Raw genomic sequence first — 15,279 nt, forward strand, 5'->3', positions numbered from 1 at the left:
CTGATTCCAAGTGCTCCAGTGTGCTGTGCGATAATGATCGCCCATAGTAACATTTGACACCAAGATGTTCATATGTTATCGTGTGCATGCAAAATGAGGCATAACAGGAATTTTTGGTCTTACCGCATCAACATCTGCACATTTCTGTATTTTTCTATATATACTTCATCCAGTAAATATGGGCAGGTTTCATTGCAGATATTATCTCACTGCTCGTAATGAGGCACTTCGTGAAATCCTTGGGAAATCTCGCCTATTACACCACCAACATGCTAAGGACACACAGTTATAACTCAAGATCTGTCCCCAAAAGATAATTCTCACCTCTGTCAAACTCCGTAGACTGTTCAAGAATGGATGGCAACCCACCATCTACCAGCTCCTGCATCAGGAACAGCCAGACCAATTTTGAACCAGGGTCCTAAGATCCAGGTAAAATTCAACTAACTGTTGTGTCCTGGACCTGCATCACTGTAGTATTTGCCCATTCTCCTCGTGCTGTGCTCAGCACGAGGGAATACTTCTTTTTTCCTTTTGTATTGGTGTTCTAATGGCTACGTTCGGTTCTAGCACTCTAGGCAACGATAGTCAGTTGCCTGGAGTCCTGGAGTCGAGCGGCAGCACAAACCTGTGGGTGTTGTAACTTCGTGAATAAAGAAGTTAACTTCAACAACAACGTTTCCTGAAGCCTCTTTCATTACAATTGGCGACAAGAGCGGGTCCCGAACCTCCTCAACACCCACCAGGAAGAAACTCGGCTAACCTTCAGAAACTGCCGACTCCGCTTTCTTCTCTCGTCTTATCTGAAGTTCGCCTTCAGTTTCCTGCTTGTGCGCTCCTTTCTTCGCTGACTGGCTGAGCTCCGTTCTCGCCCTGAGGGATTTCTTTCCAGTTTTGGCATCCCTCTGACTGTTTGCCTCGAGCCTGCCTTCACCTGAACTTCACTACACATCATCTTCCATACCGTGAGTACAGCGCGAGCTCCATGTCATCTGCCATTCTTTGAGCACCACGTCATCGGCCAGCGCGCGAGCCTTCCCTACCCTGACGTGCATGTGACGCCTTCCGTGACAACGTTACCAACGTCACTTTGTCATCACGCTCACGCACGGCGGCCATCTTAACCACTTGGTTGCTTAGTTACAGCTTTGCATTTTACTCACACGGAGCCGGCTCAACGGAAGCTGCACAGAGAAATTGGCTTCCTCAAAGCTAGGCGTTTCTTTCCTCACTTCAAGGCTGCATTACTGGTATTTGGTGATACGTTTATTTACTTACTTTTAGTGTCTACTTACATTTTTCTGCCCAACTTCCTTGCCTCAATGACAATTACACTACGTTCTACTTCACAGCTGTACTCAAGACTGTTTACTCTTTCATTCTTTGGGCATTGTTTTTTTAACTAACTTTATTACATCATTTCGTCCAATTTAACTGCAACTTATTTCAGATGGCTTCTTCTCAACAATTTGCTCAACCCCCACCTTTTTTGCAACTTCCTGGCAAACCAACTATTCCTTGGCGTCAGTGGGTCAGAGCTTTTGCTAATCACATTGTGGCAATTGACGCAGTCAAGTTTACGCCTGAAAGGAAAGTTGCTATTTTGTATGGTTGCTTAGGTGTAGCTGCACAGAATGTCTTTGAAAATCTTCCAAGGTCCCCTGCTCCTCCCGGTGATGCAGGCGATCATTGGGATGAATACAAGGAGGCTTTATCTCGCCTTGCAAGACATTATGGTGAAGAACCCAATGAAATGCTCGAGAGACATAACTTCTTTAAAAGAAGACAACGAGAAGATGAATCTATTGAAGAGTACATTGCTCAGTTGAGAATCTTGGCATCCACTTGCGAATTTGAATCTAATCCCGACATTTACATCCGAGATCAATTCGTTTTCGCTTGTTTCTCTAAAAAGATTCAACAACGCCTGTTGAGTTGCAAGAAACTTACACTTCAAGAAACTATCGACATTGCCAAGAGCATTGAAAGATCCATTACTACATCCAATGCTCTTCAGAAAGATCAGCCTCATACTTCTGTTCATACTTCTTCATTTGATAATTCTAGTTCTGTTAATTTAGTCAATATGAATAAGTCTTTTAGACAATTGCAAAGAAAACCTAACCCTTATTGTTACAGGTGTGGTTCTAAATCCCATATTGGCAATAATCCCTCTTGCCCTGCTACAGGAAAAAGGTGTGTTTTATGTAAAAAATTAGGACATTTCCAGGGTATGTGCAGATCTGTCAAAAAGACGTCCAGACCTTCTGTTAATAATATTGTATGTCCTGATTTGGATGATTGCATTGATGAATTCCAAGACATGGTTGTATCTATCCATTGCAATTTCATCGATGCTTCTAAATTAGTTAAAGGTCCATTCTGCTCTGCACTGTTTGGGGACATCGAAATTACAGTAATGGCAGATTCTGGATCTCCGATAACCATTCTTAATGATGTATTCTTTCATGAAAAATGGAACAATTCCATTTCTTTGTTCGAATCTGACCTCAGCCCCAAAGCATTTGGCGAATCTGACATTATTATGCTTGGCTATTTTAACTATAGGCTAGAGTGTTTTTTGCAGATCTATCATTACTAAGATTTATGTTGCGATTAAGGGTCGCAATATAGTTGGCTGGCAAGATCTTGCCAAAATGGGTCTCTTCCTAGTTCCTGGTTCAGATGATCCCATTAGAGTGGGCGATCCTCCTGAGGGTTATTCCCCTGTTCCACCTTTTGTTTCTGATTGTCTCCTCATTAATGATCATGAGTCAGACATTAAACAAATCTTGGACAAATTTCCCAAAGTTTTTTCCAACCAACCAGGTACTGTCAAAGGTTTTCGACATGAAATTAAGCTGAAAGCTTCTGCTCAACCCATTGTTCATAAAGTTCGCCCTGTTCCTATTAGTGCCAGGGATGAACTTAAATCTGTGCTCACTTCTCTAAAAAAGGATGGTATCATTGCACCTTCAGATTCTTCAGAATGGGTTTCGCCCATTGTTATCGTTCGCAAAAAGAATGGTGAGGTTAGGCTATGTGCCGATTTACGCACGTTAAACAAAAATATTTTGGTTGATTGCCATCCCCTTCCCAAAATTCACGATCTTCTGGCCAATCTAGGTGGTGCAAAATATTTTTCTTTAATTGATTTACGTTCTGCATACCATCAGGTTCCCCTCACTGAGCCTTCACAAGACCTCACCACTTTTGTGACCCCATTTGGTGTTTTCAAATATTTGAAACTTCCATTTGGACTTGCTAGTGCAGCTAGTGTTTTCCAAAAGATAATGGATCATCTTTTTGAGTCTATTCCCGGGGTACAGGCCTATCAGGATGACATTTTGGTTTTTTCGCCTGATTGGAATTCCCATTTGTCTCATCTGTCTTCTGTTTTGAGCAAGCTCAATGAAGCTGGCATGACGGTCAGAGCTGACAAATGCAAGTTTGGCTCTCAATCTTTGGAATACTTAGGTCACACCTTAACTCCTGAAAGCATAAAACCCAAGTCTTCTCTCATTGAGGCTATCACTCATTCTACCCCTCCCAAAGACAAGGATGCCCTTCACTCCTTTCTGGGTTTAGCAGAGTATTATGCCCGTTTTGTGAAAGGCTATGCACAAATTGTTGAACCTCTGCGTTCTTTGCTTCGCAAAGGCTCTAAATTCTCTTGGTCTGAAGAGATCGATGCCTCTTTTACCCACATCAAGAACATGATTGTTGGTGCTCCCGCATTACATCCCTTTCAAGATTCTGCCAAATGTTTCATTATGGTTGACGCCAGTTTAACTGGTTTAGGTGCCGTCCTAGGTCAGTGGGTTTCAGATAGAGAACACACAATTGCTTTTTCCTCTAGGAGACTTAAGGATTCCGAAACCCACTATAGCACCATTGAACGTGAGTCCTTGGCTTGCGTTTGGGCCATTGAAAAGTTCAAAAACTACATATGGGGACGAGAATTTGATTTATTCACCAATCACAAGCCACTCACTCAACTTCTCAATGGGGATGGCCTAGGAAAAGCCTCTTCAAGACTTGTCAGGCTCTTGTCCAAATTACATGAGTTTCACTTCAATATTAAGCACATATCAGGTGGTAAAAATTTTCGTGCTGACTGTCTATCTCGCATGTCACTCAATGATTCATCTGATTTTCAAGAAATTGGTGACGTTGAGTGTGTAGTCGCTACTCTTGACGCCACCAAATTGTGCCCTTGTATTACGGAAGAATCTTGGTCCAAAGCATTTGAGAATGATCACAATTTAAAATTAGTTGCACAATACATTTCTAAAGGCTGGCCTGAGAGTAGGAAATTGTCTAATGAGCTGAAATCCTTTTCCATGATTTCTTCTGAACTCTCTCTTGTCAACAATTTAATAATGAGGCATGATGTTTTTGTTCCTCCCTCAGATGTCAGACCCGATATCATTAAATTTGCACATCAAGGGCATCTGGGCATAACAAAAACATCTCAACTTATCAAATCCCATTATTGGTGGCCTTCTATTGAGTCCCAGGTAAAGTTTTACATTGATTCTTGTAATGAATGTTTACTCTCGGATAAGAAATGGAAACTCATTAGTACGCCCCTCCATCCTGTTCCTTTTCCGGATAAACCTTGGGAAAAGGTCGGGTTGGATTTTTCTGGCCCTTTTGATGTTCTCCCTCATGACATGAAATATGTCATTCTTCTGATTGACTATCATTCTAAATGGTTGTATCACATGCTTTGTGACTCTCCATCCTCTGCCAACGCCATCAAATTTTTGCGGAATCTGTTCATCATTGAAGGTTGTCCCTCGGTTGTAGTTACCGATAATGGTTCCCATTTCATATCCGAAAAATTTGTCTCATTTCTACTGGAACATGATGTTGTTCATTTTAAAGTCGCACTTTACTCGCCCACTTCAAACGGTTTGGTTGAACGGGCTAATAGACTTCTCAAAGATGCTGTCCGAACTGCTGTTTCCTCCCACAATGATGTAAGGAATTTTGTTGAAGAGAAATTTTGGTCATACAACATTTCTCCTCATTGTACAACTGGGATGTCTCCCTTTTCTTTATTAAGAAATAGGAATGTCCACACCAAATTGTGTCCTAAATGGTTATCTAAGAAAAATGTCGAGACCCCTCAACCTTCTGATGTTTCTTTATCTGAAAAAGTCTCACAAAAACAGATTGTCATGAAGAGCAAACATGATTCAGGTAAATCTTTCAGTTCTGTTGTCTTAAAAATTGGTGATTGGGTTCTCATCAAAAACCCAAGAAAAGTTGCTAAAGGGCTCTCAAAATTCTCTACCCCAGTTCAGGTAACTGCTGTCAGTAAGGCTTCTGCTTTACTTGGCAGCAGAGGATGGTGGAACAAGAGAGCTTTAGTTCACTTGTCCAATTCACAGGCTCGCTCCTTATTGAATTTGATAAAAGAACAATTTGATCAGTGTGACTGGTCTTTTTGGTTAGATCTTCCGGTTTCTACTGACTCCTCCTCATCCAGTTCCTTATCAGATGCATCTGCATCATTAACGTGTTCCCCTCCCTTGTCAGATGCTTCCGCTTCATTAATGTGTTCCTCTCCCTCATCCATTGATTCTGAGGTTGGTGGGAAGGTTTTACATCAAGCTTCTGCTCCATCTGTTCGATGTAGGAAGTTACCTGTCAGGTTTAATGATTACGTTTTAAGTTGAAATTTATTTTCATGTTTCAGTTTGAAATACTTTTGATGTCACAGATCATATGCTTTTGTTTTGTGGAAAGGGAGAAGTTGTAGTATTTGCCCATTCTCCTCGTGCTGTGCTCAGCACGAGGGAATACTTCTTGTTTCCTTTTGTATTGGTGTTCTGATGGCTACGTTCGGTTCTAGCACTCTAGGCAACAATAGTCAGTTGCCTGGAGTCCTGGAGTCGAGCGGCAGCATAAACCTGTGGGTGTTGTAACTTCGTGAATAAAGAAGTTAACTTCAACAACAACGTTTCCTGAAGCCTCTTTCATTACAATCACCTAACCGCCCCCACCCCCTCACCCCCAGTGGGTTCCATGCAACTCGACCTGCAAGTGACCGATTGCCACTAGTGCTTGTTACCATTGATCGAAATGTTAATGTTTTGCAGTATTGATCGGCACTGATTTATTTTTCCTTCTAAAATCCAAAACTCCAGTTATATTTATCCGATTGTCTTAGTTTTGGTGTCTAAATTATATATAAAAATCTGTTTTAGTTGTATAAATTGGTATCAGGTTTCTTTCGAGTTGTGTCAGTTACTTATCATCCATGTTGATACTCCGAAATATTTAACACATGATCCTCTAGAAAAGCCAGGCTGCTCTTTGACAAACTACCTGGACTGAGCTAAGGATTTATTATTGTGAATCCAAGGACCATCTTTGGGGTATTGTGAGAGTGCTACAGTGAAAACAAACCAGCCTCATTGCAAAATACTCCACTTTCCTACATATGTTCAAAAGGTTTTAGATCCCACTTCAAAATTTAGGATGATTTCAGTGACCCATAAATCTTACATTTACATGGCAGGAAAGCTGAAAACTTATAGAGGTAAACAATGTGCGTGTAGGACAGAAACACTTCTCCTTTAGCCTCCGGCTTTTTCAAAAAGAGGCAAATATGCCTCAATTGCCAGGGAGTTTATGGGGACTCTGACACTCACTCCCAAAGGCTCTATGTACCACTCACTCTCTTGTAACATTTAAAGAGTTGAAGCTTTTCCTTCTCCTAAGACACTTCAAATCTGGTTCTCAAGTAATCGTACTTCTTTTGTGCCACATTCCATGTCACACTTCCCTTTTAAGGTTCCCTGCATTGCCCTGCTCTATCTTACTCTTTTAATTCTATAACCTATACTTATTCCTTCTGTCATGCCCTTTTGGGAGCCCTCTATCTCTTCTCTTGCCTTGAGCATCCCTACTCTTTCTTTACTCCTCTCTTTTTCAAATTAATGTTGTTGTTTTTTTGCCTTTATCCCACCCACAAAATCACTGAAATTGGTGTCCTTTCTTTTGCAGCCCTCTACAGATCACAGGCCTGTTTTCGACATTTCTGTCTAGAAGTAGTTTATACCATAGATCTCTTCAATCTTATTACCCCAGCTGGGTGAATTGTATTGTTTCAGCGTCTCCATTTTGGCTCTTTTACTCGCTAATATTAGGACTAACCACTGTTATAAACGTTGCGCTTATGTAGCTTATTTTAACAATACATTATCTTTTTGTATTCACCTATGTAAAAATATTCCACAATAAAGCAATCTAACCGTTTGACTGACATAAAACAGCAGAAATTAATTATATATAAAAAAGTATCCTTTATGCCATCCTCCTCGCCAAAAATGATGTAACGAGGACATGCAGGATAACTTGCAAGGTAGGTTTATTAAGTCAATAGTCCCCCAACAGTGGAGCAGCGTATAATGAGCAATGAGCAGTGACCAACTTCCAGGCACACACAACATTTTTAACAGCATCCTAATGACATTGGCTGGCTCAAGGAACAGATTGTGCACAGTGCGTATCAATACAGGAATGTCAATACAGCAAATACAAAAGTATACACATTACTACACATCATATAGACTCTCTGCTATTTTTACAATGCATTGGTCTACTTTTCAACCAAGAGTAACTTTTCTTCATTTGTTGTAAAGTTTCTTGTACATAACAGACTAAAATGTAATCATGTATGGTAATTAGATCTCACTTATGAATTCTCAAAACTTGAGCGTTACTGTTAGGGTAGACACTGTTGTTACTTTTCTTGGTTACTAGGCATTTCCTCCCCAGAGGTCCAAGTCCCTGCTGCTTATCGCCAGCGTGAGGTCTAGAGAATGTTTGCGTTTGGACAGACGGTCATTTAAAGGAATCGGCTGAGCAGCAAGGAGGCTGCTCCTGGTGGGTCTTTACCTGTATACAAGCTAAACAAACATATACACATAACCTACAAGGACCCATCTTCGTTATAACAGTCACATGTCCGGAAGCAAATAAATTGTTGTTTGAAAAGGCCCGAGCTTGATACGAAATAGGACTTTAAACACAATCGTTAAGTATTCATTAGTAACGTCTTTTCTGCCTTCTTCAATTATTAACCAAGTGCCGGCCGTCATTTGTACCGGCCGGTATATCAGGCCTAGTGCCGGTGAAATCAGGTACGGTTATCAAATAGATTGTTTAAGCCTTAAGGACAGGGCCGCCCACAACGGAATACTTCGGATGTGCGAAAGAGCCGAACTAGTCTTCGAGGTCGTTTGCAGCCAAACACAGATACATCAATGACACTGCTAAGAATTGGAGCGTACAGAAACAAACACGCTCCTTGCCATCTACTCTTCCGGGTGTAAAACCACATTGAATAGAAAATATTCTGTAACAGTGCCGCTGGTTGGTTCTGCGTGCCACAGCTTCGTCCCGCCTTCCACCTTTCCTTTCCAACCACCGCAATGGGCCCGCCCTTTGTCATCAGTGGACTAATCGGGAAAAGGGATTGCAAAATACTTCCACCATTCAGATGCGAGGGTTACTGAGACAGTCCACTTTACGCTGTGTGCTGTAATTGCGTGCTTGTCACGTGATTCGCTCACAGCGTGTCTTTTTGTGTAATGGGAACTAGTTACTAATCCTGATGGCAACACCACCGTTAGCTGGTGCTGGCATGGCATCGGGGCCATTCCCCGGTGCACAGCAGGCCGCGGCAGCTGCCCGAGAAGTCAACACAGCGTCCCTATGCCGCATAGGGCAAGAGGCGGTACAGGACATTGTGTGTCGCACCATGGAGATCTTCCAGCTGCTGCGGAATATGCAGGTGACACACGGGGGTAAGAGGTGTGTTATAGGCAGAGGATAGCGCCCGGTAGAAAAGAGATCGGGCTCCCTCCCTGCTGCTGGTGAATAAAACGAGACAGAAGGGCAGGGAGCTCCTTTCGTGTTCAGAGCTTTTCTGGATGATTACATTACAGTAATAGCTAGCCTCTGACCGTACTCTGCACCTCCTCAGATTAGCTCCACACGCTGTTTGTGGGAGCGGAATAGTGTGTGACTGCAGGGTGTGAAAGGGAGACGTGAGGGCGAGAAAGCAGATTGATAGGGTGTTTAAAACAGCGCCATCAGCACGATAAACAAGCATTGGCATAGCCAATAGGTCTCGCCTTTGGGACCTTAAAAGTATTTTGTTATGCAGCACAATATCCTTTGTGCAACAACATCAACTGTTACATGGCTAAACACTTATAAGGTCCCAAAGGCGAGACCTATTGGCTATGCCAATACTTGTTATAAGTCTGATTACAGCTACGTGCAATGTTTTTTAATGTACTTTTATGGCCTATTGTTTTTAGACCGAATAAAGTTATATTGAATTGAGGTATACAAATGTGAAGTAGAGCGAGCTGAAAGAGAAGTTAAAGGTACATAAAGAAGTAAAGATAGAGAGGTCATGAGAGAGTGTTAAAGTAGAAGGTGTGAGGTGAAGTACGGAGTCAAAAAAAAGACACAGAAAGATTACAATTAACAAAATTTCCACCAACTTACCTAAGAGTGCGAGGGTTGAGTGGACGGATCATTAGCGCACACTGAGGGGTAGATTAGAATAAAAGTCATTTTTTCGGAGCAACGTTATTATGGCCGCTATTTTAACTCTTCCATTCACTTTAGATGGTGGCCCTTGGAAGGTGGGGGCCCTGGGCAACTGCCTACTTTGCATATGCATTAAAACTACTTGGAACTTTATTTATGAATTAAGGCCTATATATACCAAGGGTCGTACTACACCGCGGGGCTATTTTTTATGATGAATACTTTTTTCCAATTTCTTTTAATTTATGTTATGAGAGCGCTTGTGCAAAATATTAGTATATAACTCCCAAATTACTCTGACATCCTCCACCCCAATGTTATGACTCATGTAACCTACTATGTGCATTGTCTTTGCAGTAGTAGTATTATTATTTGTCATTTACATAGCGCACAAGAATTTCTGTAGCGTATTATTTGAAGATTATGCTTGCCTGACTATTATGGAATGTTATAGTTAACAAATAAATATGCCTTGCGATGCTGTGCAGTGCTTAGACGACCTGTCTTTTGGAAAGTTTTATGCTACAGAACAGCGAATAGCATGAAATAACATGTTTTGAGATTTCGCTGGTGAAAATGAGCAGAGATTTCAGGAGTCTGTCGTCTGGTATTTGTTTGGGCAAGTAAAGGCTTCCTGGGTCTGGAGCATTGTTTTTCTTACTAGAAGCCTTCCACCAGGGGCTTTCCCAGCCCTAGCTGGCTGTTGTGTATTGGGGCTATCAGCTAAGATCACTGCACCATTGATTTGAAGCATGTCAGGCCGGCTTCAAACAAGGCCTCAATGGCGACCAGGCCTCACAGCCGCCCGCGATCGAGGGTGGCGACACATAGCGAGATTATTTTGCTGTTGTTGCACCTTTTTCCCGAGATGGCATATTGTTTTAAGAAGGCCTGCAAATGACTCTCTAGTGGCTCATTAATTATAGTGCTGCTGGGTTTGAAGTGGGCCCTGCATGTGTAAGCCAGGCCAGCCTGTTTGATCAGTGTTGGCCACTGAGGGCAGACAGGCCTTTGTTATCTGTGCCCTCCTGTCAAGCGGATGTGGATTGGGAGCCGGCTCGGTCTGCGGGATAGGAGGACCAGGGAGGCAGCGTGCGGCATGGAGCAGAGCACTGGCTGCTTTGATGGGAATAGGTACCAGGGTGGGTAGGAGGTACTTCCAGGATGGCAAGAGTCCACTGGACATACCAGCCGGGATTGGCAGCAGGGCAAGGGGAGCACACTAGGCGTGAATGGTTACAGGCGGCCCTGCATGAGAGGAGCACGGGACATGGCACTTGGGAAAGTGGGCACATGCGGCATGGGGGACCGAGCCACCGTGGCCGAAGGGGTACTGGTAGATTCACTTTAAAACGGGAGGGGTGGCACGAGCAGCAGGTACGTAGCCGTGCTTTACGTGGATTGGGCAACGGAACAGGAAGGTCAAAAGCAGGGGTCAGAGGCACCGGAAATTGATTCCTGTAGCAGGGCATAAGATTAAAACAAGCGCACTCACCTCACGCTCCAAGGAAAACAACATTTAAAAAAAAAGTTTGACACGAGGCAGCAGGGGGAGTGGAGAGAGGAGGGGGTCTGCACCGGTTTCCCTTGCGGGAGCGAGTAGGGGCACCATATGTTTGCGAGTTAATTACAAACGTATGGTGTCAAAGCTCGCTTCCGCAAGGGAATCGCCAAACGTGCACGCATTGCCGTTGAAAGCAATGCAACGTATGCATTTTTTTTAGGGCAAAAACTGAAGCGATTACAAAATGTCTTTTCCCTATTGATAGAGCGCGCAGGTCACCTGACTCAGTTTTACCATACTCACCTGGGCCCATAAAATAACATATGAGTTTTAATCAGGTAACCTGTGCACTTCCTGTGCACTTTCCTCTAATCAGTGATTTATATAAATAAGTTTTTAGGACCTATACCATTGACTTACCAATCCTAGTCACCGGTACCTAAAAGTCCTAAAGGATCAGGGAGTTAGCAAGAAAATAGGTAGGAAAAATAACATTTGCACTCATGTAATAACCACAAACTTGGGAATGGTTTAAACTCTTTATCTAGAATTCTTTAAAAGTCATAATCCATACATTTGTAACCAGAAAACGTTTGATCGGGAAAATAACTATTAGAATGAGAATCTGCAAAGATTTTATAAGGCAGTCTTTACGCATTTGACATTAGGGTGGGGAAGAGAGAAGGAAACAGTACAATCACATAAGCACATAGTATATTTACTTAGAATGGTGTGAAGAACTAACCCTGGCCACGGATCAGTTAGAAGATAGAACCCCGAAAGTGCAAGTGCCAGCAATACAACAGGTGCAGACCAGAAATCAGGACAGGTGCAGCCAAATTGGATCAGGACAGGACCACCACAGGCTAAGACCGGCACCCACAGTTAAAGTTGCTACGCCAGCGCTACAACCCTCTCTGCAGCTAACAGCCTAACCTCGATTGGGTTATCGAATCTTCTGACAGAATGCTCCGCCAGCACCTCTGCTTTCGATCACCTATTGAGTGCATTGGGTCAGTGACAGGTCAGCTATTCGGACAAGTCGTACAAATTAGCTAACTAAGCCTACCCTAGTTGTACTACTTTCCAGGTCAGTGTACCACCCCCCAATGTTGCAAGTATAAGGATCCCCAATTTTGATTGGACAAGAAGAGAGGAGAGGTCACCACACAATACCAAAAACGAAACTTTTCTTGATGATATTAAAATTAACGTTCCCGCCCATAACTTTATTTTCCCATGCACTTTTATTCCACCCGGCAATTAGTGTATCAATCAGTAACAATAGCGTTCAGTATTGTACAGTCCAGCATCCTCTCCTGGGGTTGAAAGTTCACGCTCACAGGCACATCTTCTTGCAAGTTTGAAATTGGCTTCCGTTCAATGCCGATGACTCTTGAGCTTTTGGAGTCTAGTGCGCATGTTCAAAATGGGTGCAGTGGGGTTTCATCAGGCCCAAAATGTTACATGTAACAAATAAAAGACAAACCGTTTTAAAACAAAGAATAAATGAATGTTCTGTATACTACTTATCACTACTCTATTCCCAATTTTTTATTTTAACTATTGCATTAGAAATTAGGCTGCACGAACAGCTTAGCAAAAGCAGCTACGCAAGCTTCTTGCACGTTTATAACACATAGCAGCCATCTTAGTCCTAGTGCGCAGAAGCAAAAGTTTCCCTCCAAGTGAAAGATAAGTCATGTCGCATGAGTGTGACAGACGCATGCGCAGTAAGAAATCCCGCGTAGCAGCAGCCATTTTAGTGCAAGCGGATTATGGTTAGTAAAAGCACATAGACAAGCTTCCTCTAGATACGTAATATGTTGTGTAATGCAATATTAATAAGACAAAACATGTTAGTACATTATGAGTAGGGCTCCCGGTTTTATGGTATTTATTTTTTTGCCATTTCCGTCTGTATTTATCCATATTTATTTTTTGGGCATTTGATCTGTATTTATCCACATTTATTTTTACGACAAGCAGAAGGCAATGCTGCAGCTGGTATTTTTCCACATTTATTTAAATTGACAAAGCACACATGCATTCGGTTGTTATTGGTCAACACAATACATTCATCTGAAAACTTTGCAATTCGCAGAATGTCCCAAATACGCTTAAAAGTGCTATCACAAGCCATTTGTCTCAGAGCCTTGCAGTTTCTGTCATCGGCAAGGAGTGTTACATCCTCTCCCCCACTGAACACCATTCTGCCCCACTGAAAGAAACTCACACTCACTTCAGCTACAACCCAATCGTGTCCCGCTATAAACACCTAGAAGCAACTCAATTCAAACTATGCACTAGACAAGAGTAATTTGCTGCCTGAAAAAAGTAAAAACATTCAGGCAAAATTAAACACTCCTAGGGAATACAACTTAAAGCTTTTACACTCATTATTCAGAAAGCTAAGGACATAAAAAGAAAAGTAGTGCTTGACTGGCAAACTCTGTAAGGTGGCTCTAATGTGTTTGGGTGTGAATAAAACCAATCTGGCCACTTTTGCAACTACTCTGTCTTGTTTTATTTAGTTATATATTTATTGTTCTTATTTTTAAACCCATTTTCTCTCCTCCTAAGGCCACGTTTTGGAATAGTTTTATTTGAGAATGTTGGGTTTGCACAACAAAGAATTGGGGTCCAGCCACCTTGCATGGAAAATCGTCACTGCATTCTAACCTCTGATGGTGTACGTGGGGAGCTTGAATCGGTGAGAGCGGTAGGCGAAGAATGGAGGATGGCACTCAAATTAGCATCTGTATGACATGCTTAGATCCTCCTCCGTTAAAGGTGGTGCCTAACCGACCAGTCAACAGCTTTACCAACATCTCTGGTGTACACAAGCAGTGGCATGAAACTAGTCATGGGATGTGCCAGATGCAACAAGTTCAGTAAGTAGGTGACTAATGGATTCACCTTAGACGTGTGTGTCTCAGGTCTGAATCCTAATGAGTCTTCGCAGCCTTCTTTCCTACTAAAGTAAATAAAAGGGATACCACTTAAGTAGTAGGCCAACAGTAGCACCACTTGATCATTCTTTAACCATCTGAATTATGGTCAAACTCAGGGCATGGTGAAAGGTGGGGGGTACATGGGAACCCGAATTTCTCTCAACTTGATTGGTTGTGGACTCTTTTTGTATAATGTTTCTAATATTAATTAGTACTAGCATGTGGTTTAAGGACACATCTTCAAAGTGCAAAACTTCAAAGTACAGTAGGTGAGTTCATTGACTATGTCAGCGTGTGAAGCAAGGTGTGCTTTGCGCAACAGAGGGGGTCTGATGTCATAGTGAGCCTTTGGTTAGTGGGGCAGCGGAGTTGCAAAGGTGGGTGATCCATCCGGATTCCTCAACTGGCAGATAGTATTGAACCAATTTGGGTATCCTAGCTGGCGCCAGTGAAAAAAGCTAACCATTTCCTGGTACAATTTTCCGACACTGGGACATATTGGGCGCAGCACATTAAGGAAGTGAGGGAGACCTCTTGTTTTCAACTCCAGCAGCCTCAATGCAAATGTCAGTTCTTTTGGTTTCATTTTGGATGAGAACAGGCAGGAACATAACATCTGGTTGCGATGCCATTGAGGAAACAAACAAAGTCCAGAACTGAACAGGGAAGTTGTCTTACAAGATCCCTCTGTATGTATGTATGTATAGGCATTTATATAGCGCACTACTTACCCGTAGGGTCCCAAGGCGCTTCGACCGCTGCGAAACCCTTCCTGGCTTCCCTGAGAGATGGTCCCCTTAATGGGTATCTCCAGGGTGAGACCAGGCATCCCCGGCGGTCTGGTGGGGCCGTTAGTGAATATGAGGCAAGCTAATGCCCAGAGTTGCCGAGTGTGATCGCTGATCAGAGTTGGCACCGAGGCGAGAGAATTATCGAGTCCGCTGACCCTGGTCCAGAAACCTGCCGCGCCGGGAATCGAACCCTGGTCCCGGGCCGTCCTCTGCTCTCGGGTCTGCTGCCTCTAACCAGTGAGCCACACTACCTCTGCTGCCTTTGTCTCCGTTTTGCAGTTACCATGATGTCATCACCACATATCACTTATAAAAATGGACAGCTAGACAGACATAGGCGTCCTAGATAATGTTGGATATACAGCTGGGTGTGGGTATAGTGGAAATGCATAATTTCTGCTACTTAAAATCATCAGGCCTTGCGCATTCCTTAAACATTCATTTGAAG

General features: G+C 42.8%; 1 protein-coding gene across 1 annotated transcript in view; it reads left to right on the top strand.

Annotated features, from left to right (window-relative positions):
* The first annotated feature begins 8,514 nt into the window (after nucleotides 1-8,514).
* MED30 (mediator complex subunit 30) overlaps nucleotides 8,515-15,279 on the top strand; it is a 50,565-nt gene continuing 43,800 nt past the window's right edge. The window contains exon 1 of the mRNA XM_086967036.1: nucleotides 8,515-8,812. Coding sequence (XP_086823162.1) covers nucleotides 8,633-8,812 — 180 coding nt within the window. The 5' untranslated portion in view covers nucleotides 8,515-8,632. The remainder of the gene's footprint in view (nucleotides 8,813-15,279) is intronic.

Source organism: Lissotriton vulgaris, chromosome 4_1, assembly GCF_964263255.1.
Source record: "Lissotriton vulgaris chromosome 4_1, aLisVul1.2, whole genome shotgun sequence".
Classification (NCBI taxonomy): domain Eukaryota; kingdom Metazoa; phylum Chordata; class Amphibia; order Caudata; family Salamandridae; genus Lissotriton; species Lissotriton vulgaris.